The sequence below is a fragment of the Phyllobates terribilis genome, unplaced genomic scaffold (assembly GCF_046119375.1).
Source record: "Phyllobates terribilis strain yellow unplaced genomic scaffold, ASM4611937v1 Scaffold_3__8_contigs__length_932513732, whole genome shotgun sequence".
Classification (NCBI taxonomy): Eukaryota; Metazoa; Chordata; class Amphibia; order Anura; family Dendrobatidae; genus Phyllobates; species Phyllobates terribilis.
This window is the reverse complement of record NW_027362763.1, coordinates 521,227,870-521,240,244: the sequence shown is the minus strand read 5'-3', so window position 1 is coordinate 521,240,244 and position 12,375 is coordinate 521,227,870. Positions and strand designations below refer to the sequence as shown.

Here is a 12,375-nt window from a genome sequence, read left to right as displayed (position 1 = left end):
CAGCAAAGTATCCCGAAAACATAACTGAGTCTCCTCCATGTTTCACAGTAGGTGCAATGTTCTTTTCTTTATATGATTAATTTTTACATCTGTGAACACAGAACTGATGAGACTTGCCAAAAAGCTCCAGTTTAGTCTCATCTGTACAAAAGACATTGACAAGCTTTGTGGCTTGTCAATACGAATTTTGGCAAATTCCATTCTCACTTTTTGTGATTTGATTTCAATAGTGGTTTCCTCCTGGGTCATCTTCCATAAAATTCACTTTGGGCAAAACAGCGATGGATGGTGTGATCTGACACCGATGTACCTTGACCTTGGAGTTCACCTCTAATCTCTTTGTACGTTGTTTAGGGTTATTTGGTCACCATTCGTATTACCTGTCTCCTCGATTTCTCATCAGTTTTCCTCTTACGGTCACTTCCTGGGAGGTTGGCTACAGTCCCATAGATCTGTAATTTCTAAATAGTATGTGCAACTGTAGTAATAGGAACATGAAGCAGTTTGGAAATGGTTTTATAGTCTTTACCTTTAACGTGTTTGTGTATAATTTTATTTCTAATCTCATTAGACAACTATCAATTTAGCTTTCTTTGATCCATGTTCAGTGTGGTACACACCATAATACCAAACAGCACAGTGACTACTTTTCACCCCTTAAGGCTATGTTCCTAAGATGAGCTTTTGGCGAGTTTTTGATGTAGCAGATGTTCTTCACAATTTCGGTACCTATTAAGTAAATTAGGTTACTTGTTTTTTTCATTCGATTTTTAGTGCCTTTTTTATTTGCGTTATCGCGTTTTTGACCCTACATTTTTTCTTCTTTTGTTGCCATGTCATGTTTTAAATAAAGCCATTTTATTTTTGATACTTCCTAGAATTTGGCATTGACAAAAAAACTTTATTGATACAGTCATGTGTGGATTCCATGCATTTTTTAGGTGTTTTTAGTACATTTCTGTATTGAAAACGCATGCGCATACTTTATACTTTATTTAGCAGATTTTCATCTGATACAAGTCTATGAGAAAAATCTGAGCATAAAACTCAGCGTACCCGCATGAGAAACTGACATGTTGCGGATTTGAAACACGCACCACAGGTCAGCTTACGCTGAGTAAAAAAGAAGCACAGCGGGCATGAGATTTCTCTAAATCCCATCCACTTTGCTGTAACTGTAGTATGCTACGTTTTTGATGTAGCGAAATACACAGCATTAAAAATTCACTAAAAACTCATCGTGGGCTAAATAGGCAGATTGACTAATTAAAAGTTTGTAGACACCTGTGAAGTTAACTACAGGACACATCTTATTGTAACATATCGCTATGGTCAAATTATTTTAAATTTTTTTCTAGGGGTAATATCATTTTTGTCCAAGCCATATTCATTAGTTTGCTTTTTTTTACATTTTTATGTTGCACCACAATTCAAAAGCAATGTCTGATTTTCATTAGTTGATATTCAGTAAATTTAAATTGAAGATAATTGTTGTCAGTTTCCAGTTATTTCAGTGACCATTGTGGGTTTTGTCTTATTTTAACAGAAGGGAACCAACAACTTTGTCCATGTGTGTATGTGTCTAATAGCAACAAAAGGCCATTGAACTATCTTGTAAATTTTGTTCCATAATTATTTTTATATATTGGACACGTTTTGTTTTTTCCCCCTTACTGGGGAGAGGCTAGTTTTATCTCCTTCCCCATTATCCTGTAGACTGTAAGCCCGCAAATGCAGGGCTTTCTCCCTTCTATACTAGTCTGTCATTGATCGTTTGTTCACTGTAATTTATATTTGTATCTTGTATGTAACACCTTCTCATGTACAGCATAATAATATCATCATCATCATCATCAGCAATAGCAATTTAGATTGGCAGTGGCTTAGTAGCTTTCTATTTTATTTTTCTGCTTCTCATTCATGCATGTATTTCACTTTAATTTATTTCACATATTGTGTCCTACATAAGTTCATAAAAGATCTTTGGGGGGGGATATTTCAAAGTTTAAATACTTTTATTTTACCCAATTTCCCCTGTAACTGGGGCTGGTATAGGAGCCCCAGTTATAGTGGAAATGCAGACTTCTGGCTGCGCAGCAGTGCTGACTGGGTCTCATAGGACCCAGCACCTTCTGCTCTCTCCCTACACCCAGAGATTACATGACTGTTGGGTCTGGAGGAAGAAGCGCAGTTAACGTTTATTATTACTGTATACACAGCGCTTCTTCACTAGTATTATACACTGCAATACTTCTATTTAACATTGTATTATACCTGTCAGTTTTACACTGGCTTAAAGCCCAATTGACCCTGATTAAATCGAGGGCTGCATCCCTCTGTCAATCACATAGATGCAGCAGTTGCAATTGACAGCAGCATCTAGAGGGTTAAAGTGTCTGGATCAGGGCTGGCATCAACCCCAGCAGTTGTAACAAAGTATATCCTACCGTCATTGGCAAGGCTTCAAATCTTAAGCCTGCACCATTAACAAATCATAATAGTACATCATAAGGTTGTGTTCATCCATAGCATTTTTTTTGCGTTATTGCATTAGAACCACAGTGTTTTTGATGCAATTCTTGAAAATCACAGCAAAATTGTATATTTTTTTCAAAACACAATGTGACTGCAACATGTGAACACTGCTTTGTTCACCCGCCCCTTCAATTTAAAAAATGTAATGAAGTGGAAAGGGGTTACTGATGTGACAAGAGTGTTTAAAATATAAAATCCCAAGTTAAAGAAGCACTCCAATTAAAGTATTAATCCTATTAATATATTGCAATCATCATATTATATAGCACTGTGTACTTACAATTGCTCATTTTTCCCTTCTACCCAATTAATTCTCCTGTTTTCCATTAGGTCTATGACATCACCCGATTAAAAAACTGACTAACTGAATTTTTCTAAGCTCTATGTAGAAACAGGAGGCCAATTTTCCCTGTATGAGTTATAAGTCACTGCAAAAGTCCCTGGCAGAGGAGGAGCTGAGCAGCTGGGTCAGGAGTTGAAGAGAAGAATGATAAAAGCAGGGACAACATACTTCCTACATAGAGCAAAGAAAAGAGAATAATTAACTGTGTAGAAGGGCAAAATGAGCAATTGTAATGTCACAATGCTATATAACTTGATGACTGCAATATATTAATGAAAACTTTGATAGGAGTGCTTCTTTAAGTGTAAGTAATATATTTTGCCAGATAAAATATACTGTCAAAAGGAAAAATATTACACTGCTCTTAGATGAAACATGAATTTGGAAAGAAAAGACTATGAAAGTGTCTACCACCGGTATATGCTGTAGAACATTATTAAAGCTCACTTTTGATCATATGTAAAAATCTCTCACCTCTTATCTTCAGGTAGATGCAGCCATTTGAGAATAGACATCACTCTAGTTTCAAACGGAATCGATCTGCAGAAAGAAATATGCTGTATCAAATATTCATCAAAAAGTTTTCAAAAGGTCTATGTAGTGTAAGGTAGCGGTATTGATCATTTTGGAGGGGCACTCACTTCACCAGGTCAATTAAAGCACACAAGCCACGTTTTCCAGTAAACTAAAGTCCAGCAGTTTATTACACGTCATAAACTGCTTATAACATAGTCCATCTCAGTGGCTCGCAGGAATGTTACACATGTAATGTCCAAGAGCCTTTCAGTGGCAGCTATGCCCGCTTGGCTTCAGATACAGACTTCAGCAAGGTACAGCATCAATGTCCATATAAAGAACCATTTTTACCTTTCCCGGGTCTTAGCTGCTTCTCTCGGCTCTGTTCTGCCACAGCTGTGGATTTAAGGCTTCCCAGCCGTGGTCTCCAAGCCACGTACCTTCCAGGACTACTGGCATCCCAAACACAGGGATCAGGCCTCTTGCCTCACCAGGCCTCTCTCTCACTATTTCCAAACCACCCGGATTTATATATCTTTCTGTGCACACAGGACCTGTGATGATGTCAGTCATGTGATCAGTCACCTGAGGGGAGGTACATGGTCAGCCATAACACACCCCCTGGACATTTTAGCAATGCAGCAAGGCGCTGCATTACATATCCCCTCCCTCTGTTCAAACTTGTGGGGTTGAACACATAATATACACAATCACATTATAACTCACGGTTCACACAAAGACCATGTACTTGACAATTGCGCTGCTCAGCCCTTGGAACATTAGTCATCAACATTAGCCCATTCCTTAGGGACCTACCATCTGTCATTGTCACTAAGTTCGTCAAGTCACATTTCCGAGTCGTAACCTTGTCAGACCTCCCCCGCTCCCAGCGGTCAATACAGCAGTGTGACTCACATGCCCTTGTATCTAAGGTTCGGTCCGACTCCGTACTGTCCCGTACTCTCTTGGGCCGTTTGTATGGGCCTCTCAGACCTGACTTACTGGAGGTCTCACTACCTCTAAACCCACGCCCACTATCCTCAGGACATCTTGGAAGGTCTCTAACTTCTACTGTAGCCATTCTATTATTTGAAGGGCCCTTTCTCTGTCTGGTCTCACAATTTCTAAACGGCTGCCATCTTCTGCTGCTCAGGCAATGCGGTCTTTCCACTCGCAGTCTGGCGAGATTCAACTGTTCTAACTCCCGCAGGTAGGTCACTCGGTACTCCATCAGCATGCATATATATGCAATTTTCTTCCTTTCCTACAGCAGAGAATGACACCATGCCGTCTTCATCTGGTATCCAGACCTGACGATCACGTGGACTGCTTACTTTCATCACACCAGACTTCTTTACCATTATTTGCATGGTTCGGCCATTTCTCCCAATGAGCTTTCTTACCAGAGCATGAGGCACCTGGATAACCTCTTACCGCAGTCTTTGAGCTTTTCTCATGAGTTCCAGTTGTCTAACGGCTTGTTTCGTCTTCAACCGGACAAACCGCTTTGTGCGAACACATTGAGAGTGCATGTCACTTAGGATAGCCACCCTCTTCACTGTGACTTCGGTTGTGGACAGGACCACCAGCTGTTTAGCTTCTGAGGTCGAGTACACCTTATAGGCTCCCACGGCCTTCTTAAACTCTTCATGCACTGACTCTCTGGTGCAGTCTTCTCTCAAATCTTCGGGTACATCTATGAGGCACTTGTACCGAGACGTTTATGTCTCACCAGTGGTTTCCAGACGATTATCCGGCTCAGATTTCAGGGACAACTGACTTTCAGCTTCTTCACGCTGTATGCTTCCCCTGAGCTGCCTTACAGTTATGAACTCAAAAATTCTCGTCTTGACAACTTCCATTCCATTCTTATCTTCTTTTAACACTCTCTCAGCCCTCCTCAGGTCCACCTTCTCATGGTTTAAAGGATTAAGCGTAATTTGTTTGCCCTTCTCCTTCTCCAAGGGGGCCTCCTTCACTGATTGGTACTTTGCCAGGAAACCTTTGAGCTCAACAACTTCTTCCTCTAGCTCAGCTACTGGCCTCTCAGCAACCCATCTCTGAAGCTCTTCCTGCTTCAACTGCTCTTTTATCAGCAGAAATCTCTCAGACCCCTCTGTCTCCAATGCACCCACTCGGCTCTCGACAGCCAGTCTCTTAAGCTTCTCTTGCTTCAAATGGGCTTGTAATGCCTCCTTGAGCTCCTTGATCTCGGCTCTTAAATCCACCGAATCATCCAAGCTCGCATTATTCGAGGAGGCATTTGCTTCATACCTCCCTTCTTCGATAGACTCCTCCATCTTTTCCCGCTCAGCTTCCATCCTGCCGATTCTATCCTTAAGGCACGTCTCTGCCCTCTGGAGATCATCACAGAATGTCTGCAGCTCCTTCACCTGAGCTTCCAGTCCAGAGATCTTTCTACGGAGATCATCATTCTCATCACGGGTGTCCTGTAGAGTCGTCTCAATCAATTGGAGCCTGTGTTCTGCATCCTCCTTATCGTCCTCTAGTTTTTCCTTAACCTTGAGGAGATCCTCATAGTCTCTCTTAGCTTGTTGCAGGTCCCTATTGAATTTTTTCCACAGTTGTTTTAGGTCTTGATCACGTCCAGAAACTTCATCCTTCAGCGCCTCCTTCTCAAGCTTCAACTGCAAAACCTCATCCTTGGTTTTGCGGCGGTCCTCATTATTTTCCTGGAACATTTCCTTCCATTGGTTGATTTCCTCGCTGCTTTCCTCCAGTTCTTGGTCATGATTGGCCACTTCCTCTTTCAGGGCTGTCGAATCCTGATCCTTTTGTCTCAGTAGATTATCCTTCTTGTAACGAATCTGCAAAACTGCATCCAACTCTTCCACCTGATCTCCATTGTTGTCTGATACTGTACCGGAGGTTGCTACTGGCAACGTCACCTCCTCTTCCCTTCTGATCTCCTCTGCTTCTAAAGGAGGATCCACACTCGGAATAAAGGCACACAGCATTGCATTTTCTTTATCTGCCCTTTCAGCAAAGGCTACAGGAGCAACTTTTTTGTGGCCCTTGTGCCTTCGACGACGAGAGGGGGACTTTCTCACCTCGTTTAACTCCTCCTGACTGAATGCTCTTTCTACTTTTGTTGGGTCCGTGTCACTCCCCCTGGTGTTGTGGACTAACAAGTCACCTCCCACTTTGACGTCAACCCCTTCTACTGGAGCTACCCAGTTATCAACGGTCGAATTGTCATTTTTAGGCGGTACCAACACACGACCAGTAACCAACTTTGGTATTCTATGCTCCACCCCCTTTTGAGACTCCACCCCCTTTTGGACAACCACACCTGTAGGGGGTACTTTAACAAAAAAACCTGCAATAGTCTTAGGACCCAGTTCACAACATCTCTTACTACCTCCCTGGGCACTCTGGGATATTACCGGCGCCACAGGAGAACTCAAGGAATGGTCCGCTGCTACCATTCTGTAAGGTGCCAACAGCTCCTGCCGTTCCAGCACCAAGTCCTGTTGTCGTTTCTGAAATACCTGCTGTTGTTTCTCAAATACCTGCGGCAGGCACTTTAATCGCTCAACAGCTTCAGTCTCATTTGCTGCTCTCTTCACAGCCATCTTTATCAGCTCCTGCATTTCTTCAGGATACTCTATTTTGTTGAAGAGCATTTGCAGCTGGTCATCTAACCCCTTCTCCATTCTGTCTGGGGATACTGCTCACACCGCTCTCCCCAGAAAAATTTTCGTGGCCCCACCAAGCCACAGAAACCAGGTTTGAGTGCGACGACAATTTTCGTAATTCCGCCAAGTTACAGCCAGATACTTTAATCTTCGTGGCCCCGCCGAGCCACAGCAAACCAGGTTGGAGTCCGACGACAATTTTCGTAACCCCTCCGAGTTACAGCCAGATGCTTTAATCTTTGTGACCCCACTGAGCCACAGCAAGATGCTTGCATCCACGTTCGTCATCCTGTGCAGTTACCCCTAGCAACCAGGCTGCAGTTGCCCGCATTCTCTAACCAATTGTAAGGTAGCGTTAATGATCATGTTGGAGGGGCACTCACTTCAACGGGTCAATTAAAGCACACAAGCCACGTTTTCCAGTAAACTAAAGTCCAGCAGTTTATTACACGTCATAAACTGCTTATAACAGTCCATCTCAGTGGCTCGCAGGAATGTTACACATGTAATGTCCTAGAGCCTTTCAGTGGCAGCTATGCCCGCTTGGCTTCAGATACAGACTTCAGCAAGGTACAGAATCAATGTCCATATAAAGAACCATTTTTACCTTTGCCGGGTCTTAGCTGCTTCTCTCAGCTCTGTTCTGCCACAGCTGTGGCTTTAAGGCTTCCTAGCCATGGTCTCCAAGCCACGTGCCTTCCAGGACTACTGGCGTCCCAAACACAGGGATCAGGCCTCTTGCCTCACCAGGCCTCTCTCTAACTATTTCCAAACCACCCGGATTTATATATCTTTCTGTGCACACAGGACCTGTGATGAAGTCACAGTCATGTGATCAGTCACCTGAGGGGAGGTACATGGTCAGCCAGAACACACCCCCTGGACATTTTAGCAATGCAGCAAGGCGCTGCATTACAGTAGAAAAAGTAGCTAGGGTAGGAACCAGGTGAACAACATTATGAAAAAACATAACTGCACAATGACAACTCTTACATTATCTTCTTTTTTACTTTGCATAGGTCATGTGAAGCAATAGCGACATGTGTGCCATCAGGAATAGCAGCAATGACATCACTGGAGCAGCACCACTGCAGAAGGCAAGTATAGATTACAATACTATTATTTTCTATATGGCACTGGACTGGTTAAGCAGGGGTTGTCCAGTAGTGGACTAAACCCCTTTAAACTACACATGGGGTTTGCTTATAGCATGAAACATTGGACACACAGTTCTACATTAGGGTCTGTATCTCTCGAATTGTTGATCACTTCTGTTAGCAGTTGCATTTTTATTTTCAATACAATGGGACAGAAATTGTTGTCCAAGTGCAAATAGCCTTAAAATACTCTAAACAGACATATATAAACTACTAACTAGCCCTACTGACTGTATTTTTTTAGTCTATAGAGGGTCTCAATTTTAGAGTGAGTGGTCGTGGACTTCAATCCCGCAGACTAATAATTTTATGGCACATGACTTAAGCTCCTGCTTCTGAAATATAGTGAGAACTGTGGGGTCTCCAAGGGTGTCAAACACATTTGGGGACCCTGGAAAGAAGACCGTAGCTGTTTACGGCTGCTTCTATCTCATTGGCCAACTACAAACGAGAGCCAAGTACTGAATAAAAAAATCAATGCTGCCGATGTTTCTATTAAACCTGAAGATCATATGATGGCAGGGTGTCTGTCCAGCATAAAATAGCTAGATCAGTTCTGCCAGTGAGTTCTCACTGTAGTGGGCTATTCTCCCTTGTAACTGAGGTCCTCTGGATGCCCCAACCACACTGGAAAAAATGAGAGAGGGAGAGAGAGGGAGAGAGAGGGAGAGAGAGGGAGAGAGAGGGAGAGAGAGGGAGAGAGAGGGAGAGAGAGGGAGAGAGAGGGAGAGAGAGGGAGAGAGAGGGAGAGAGAGGGAGAGAGAGGGAGAGAGAGGGAGAGAGAGGGAGAGAGAGGGAGAGAGAGGGAGAGAGAGGGAGAGAGAGGGAGAGAGAGGGAGAGAGAGGGAGAGAGAGGGAGAGAGAGGGAGAGAGAGGGAGAGAGAGGGAGAGATTCTTTACATGTAAAATACATTTTATTACATACATATAATATAAAAAAAAATACACATATTAGGTATTTGCAAAACCATGAGAACCTGCCAAATTAATTGAACAGATTATTAAGTGTTAAATGTGAAGAATTAAAAAATAAAAAAAACTAAACCAAGGATTTTTTTTTATATTTTCGTCCCTAAAAAAATTAGATGAGTTCCCACAGTAAGCTATGTGTCCGGAAAAAATCGTTGAAAAATAGTACAATTTGTCCAACATACAAAAAAATCTCATCTAGTCTCATCATTAAAAAGTATACAAAAAAAGGTTATGGCTGCTGAAAAGTGAATAAGAACAAACTGATCATTATAGGTCTGGTCATTAAGGTATTAATGCTTCTTCAGAGAAAAGTTTTGTGAACTAAAACTGTTCCAAAGTATTCCTTTGTGGCCGTACATACATATCACATAACACACATACATAGTGCTGCTCACCATTATTGGCATCTCTTCATTTTTTCCTAGACTGTACAATATCTTCAGAAAGAAATGGAAATGTACCAAAGTTATATCCTCAGGATTTTTTAATTAGTAGTCCAAAGTAATACAACAATAAAACATTGTTTTTCAACTTCCATGTTGCAATTTCAAAGAACAGACAGAATAAACAGAATGTGCAGCAAAAAGGCTGCAGACCCTTTGGCATTGATGACAGCCTTCAAACGTTTCTTGTAGGCATCCATAAACTTCCTGCACTTCTCAGCTGGAATTTTCTCCCACTCTTCCTTTGCAGTTTGTTCCAGTTCTTGAATGTTTGCAGCGTTCTTTTTCCCGATGGCAGATTTCAGCTCACCCCAAAGATTTTCAATGGGGTTGATGTTAGGACTCATTGTTAACCACTTTAAAACAGTCCATTTTTTCTTTTTCAACCATTCCTGTGTACTTTTGGATGTGTGCTTTGGGTCATTGTCTTGATGTAGGACCCATGATCTTTGACTCAAATCAAGTTTCTTACACTGGGTAGGACATTTCTCTCTAAAATCTCTTGATAATTCTCTTATTTCAGGATTCCTATGATACGGTCCAGGCCTCCAGTGCCAAATGCAACAAAGCAACCCAACAGCATTATGGATCCTCCATCATGCTTAACTGTTGGTAAGGTGTTCTTTTCCTTATAAGCTTAATTGCACTGTTTGTGAACAAACTGTTGCTTTGTATTGCCAAAAAGCTCTATTTTTGTTTCTTCTGTCCACAGAACATTTTCCCAAAATGTGTTTCCATACTAATTAATGTAAAGAGTGCCAATACCAGTGACACAGCAAGCTTTAGGTTTTTCTATTTTTCCCTCCCATTCTTTAATGTTTTAAATTATTGTTTATTATTTGCTCTTTTGTATTTAACTCTAGTGCTCTATACAAAAAAACTGTTTCACTTGAATCATTTTTTCAGGAGATATTCCACTTTATGTACTTAAACTTCATGGGTGTCAATAACGATGAGCAGGACTGTACATTAAAAAATAAATACACGCACAAAACATACATACATACCAATATTCTAGCAAAAAACGCTCTGACACTTGGCAAATCTACATAGACAGACAGACAGACACACACACACACACACACACACACACACACACACACACACACACACACACACAGGCACCATTCCTAGTGTATGCAATGAATGTCAAGGTAGATGGTAACTTCAATGTCTTTTTTGATTTCACATCATCTTATTTTCTATGGTGAGCTTGATGGACATGTCTTTTTTCAACTCTAATACCTATATAACGATTTCAAACCAATTTTGCAGAAAATTGATGTTCTACTTTTAGATGCATGACTTTCCTGCCCCTCTCCTAACTAAAGATAAAATAAATAATAACTATTGTCCTGAATCAGATCAGTAGAAATTAAAATTTCCATAAATTCAGTAAAATGTATAGTTTCCTAACTGCAATTCAGGTTAATGTCTTTTAGGTATCTTGCGACTTTTGTCTTGTTATGAATGCTAGGAGACACATAATTGCCAAGTATCTCTTTTGGGGCCACTATAATAGTAAGCGATACTGAAAAACATTAAAAACAATGCAGCTTGTAATTACCCATTGTATTCTTTATAATTATTTGGATATGTTCCATTAATCTTAACATCCGATCCTGGCCAGAAGTAAGTCCCAGTCTTTAACCCATGGTTCATGGCAGTTATCCATACCTACAAATAGAGAATGTTTAATAGGACTAGATAATTAGCTTAAGAATACTTGATGACTCCACTATTGAAATAGCACAATAAGAAGGGCTTATATAGAAAACTGCATTCTATAACACGTATTACGTGATTTTTAATTATGCCTTTTTTCAAAAGAGGAAAAAAAATTAGCATGCCTTTAAACGGACCTGGTTTTCCTGCTTTGCATGAATCAGATTTATAAAAATAACACAAATATCCATTAAGAAACATTACTGCAGTAGCCAAAGAGTACATTGAGGGTTGTATTCATCAAGGTGCTTTTGCCAGAATTTTGACATAACAGAACTTAAAATAAAGCAAAATTTTTATGCAATTCTAAATTGGGTAAGGTGGAATAGATTATGCCAAAACTCTTTTCCAGTCCCTAACTACAATAACATTTCTGGGGGTGGCGTATGGCCATTGAAGGATACTCTAAATTCATTAAGAGGTGGTGTAGCACCCTGAGGATTCGGCTGCTACAGGGGTATTGCACCTCAAGCCAGAGGTGTAGTATTCCACTCCCGGGTAAGGATGGAGTGTGGAACTGAGCTCAGTAGGCTGCATGCACTACATACATCCCATTTCCGGGGGACAGATCAATGGTACTCCCACTAGAGAAATGTGCAGGTACGACAGTGTCTGTCCTTGGCTGGAGTGGGAGGGGGGTGGAACATCCCAGTAGTGTAGGGGCAGATAGGGGGAGCAGTCTGGGTAAAGCTAGGAGCTCATTGGGTGCTGGTCACCTGAGCTCACACATAGAGGGAGTATATAAGGTGGGAACCATCTTAGAACAGGGTCTTTTGTAGAGAAGTCTTTGTGCAGAGTCAGAGGAAGAGAGCAGAGGAGAAGAGCAGCTCCAAGGCCCAGAGAGAGAGAGGAGAAAGAAGGACCCAGAGGGGGAGAAGAGAGAACTCCGAGAACCCAAGATTAGATCAGAGGGTGAAGAGTTGGCACAAGGGTACCGGATCCCAAGCTGGTGGAGGGCACTAATCCTCAGCCAGAGACCGGAGGTCGTGGGCAGGATCTGCCACGACCACCCACTAAATCCACCC

General features: G+C 41.6%; 1 protein-coding gene across 1 annotated transcript in view; it reads right to left on the bottom strand.

Annotated features, from left to right (window-relative positions):
- The window catches only part of LOC141257115 (ectonucleotide pyrophosphatase/phosphodiesterase family member 1-like), a 129,885-nt gene that overhangs the window by 49,165 nt on the left and 68,345 nt on the right, over nt 1-12,375 (bottom strand). Inside the window, exons 9-10 of the mRNA XM_073671259.1 lie at nt 11,193-11,302; nt 3,353-3,418 (exon numbers count right to left, since the gene is read on the bottom strand). Coding sequence (XP_073527360.1) covers nt 3,353-3,418; nt 11,193-11,302 — 176 coding nt within the window. The remainder of the gene's footprint in view (nt 1-3,352; nt 3,419-11,192; nt 11,303-12,375) is intronic.